Genomic DNA, 1,065 nt, shown 5'->3' on the forward strand with positions numbered 1-1,065 from the left:
GAAAGGTTGTCCGACCACCAGTACACACGATTAGGTCGTCGCGGCGATGGCCGAACTTTGACCATGGCGCAGTCTGAAATGTGCGCCAGGACCTCGCCAAGCCATTGTACTCCGTCGTCGACTCCTTTATCTTCTATTCTTTGGGACCACGTCCCTACAATGGCGGCGAGTTCTGCAGCCTCTCGGTCTAACGATCTTAAAGACCACATTTGTCCGATCTCCGGGGGGATGGTGATGTTTCTACTGGTCGGGGGTGCTGACGAGGGGAGAATGTCGAACCGGATGTAGCGATGGTCCGACAGCGTCTCCACCTCAGTCAGCACTTCCCAGTCCTGCACGCGGCATGCCAGGGCGGGACTCGCAAGGGTGACATCTACGACGGACCCGCCCTGCATGCGCACACAGGTGTGTACAGAGCCCGTGTTGAGTGGCGTCAGGTTATGTTGCGCCATCCACGCTAGCAGAACCTCGCCGCGGCTGTCAGAGACGGAGGATCCCCAGGCTCTCGACTTAGCGTTTAAGTCCCCAGCTACGACAACCTCGAGCGGTCTTCCCCAACGAACAAGGGAGCTGACTTCTTCCAAGTACGCCTCGAAGTCCGACAGCGACCGGTTGGGGGAAAAATAAACTCCAATCAATACTATGCCGGGAAATTTGGCCCCTACACAACATCTTCCTTTCTTCACCGAAGCAATTGGGGGGTGGCCGCCTGCGTATATCGCGACAAGATGTTCGAGATCCCCTACCCAATTGCTTCTGTCCGGAACCAGATACGGTTCGGACACCACCGCTAGATCTATTGACCACTGCGCCAGGCTTTGGATAAACAGATCCTGGGCTCTGGCGCAGTGATTAAGGTTTGTTTGAAGAAGTCTTAGGGCCATACTAATTTTGGACGACTTCCGCTATCTCCATTTCTTCCCCGCTCGGTGGGGGCGCGCTGCGTGCTACGTCCGTTAGCGCTCTCCTAGGGACCGTCCTTCTGGGCGCCGAGCATTTGAGACTCCCCAGCCGGTGTTTGGCATCCTTGCCCGCCGCCGTACACAAGATGCAATTCGGTTGCGA

General features: G+C 56.7%; 1 protein-coding gene across 1 annotated transcript; it reads right to left on the reverse strand.

Annotated features, from left to right (window-relative positions):
- Positions 1–62: 62 nt before the first annotated feature.
- On the reverse strand, positions 63–884 carry LOC106113327 (uncharacterized; the record flags this gene model as incomplete). Its single annotated transcript, XM_013306053.1, has 1 exon — positions 63–884. A coding segment is annotated over exon 1 (822 nt), but the record flags the coding sequence as incomplete, so codon positions are not given.
- Positions 885–1,065: the final 181 nt, after the last annotated feature.

The sequence above is a fragment of the Papilio xuthus genome, unplaced genomic scaffold (genome assembly GCF_000836235.2).
Source record: "Papilio xuthus unplaced genomic scaffold, Pxut_1.1 DF828311.1, whole genome shotgun sequence".
In the NCBI taxonomy this organism is placed as follows: domain Eukaryota; kingdom Metazoa; phylum Arthropoda; class Insecta; order Lepidoptera; family Papilionidae; genus Papilio; species Papilio xuthus.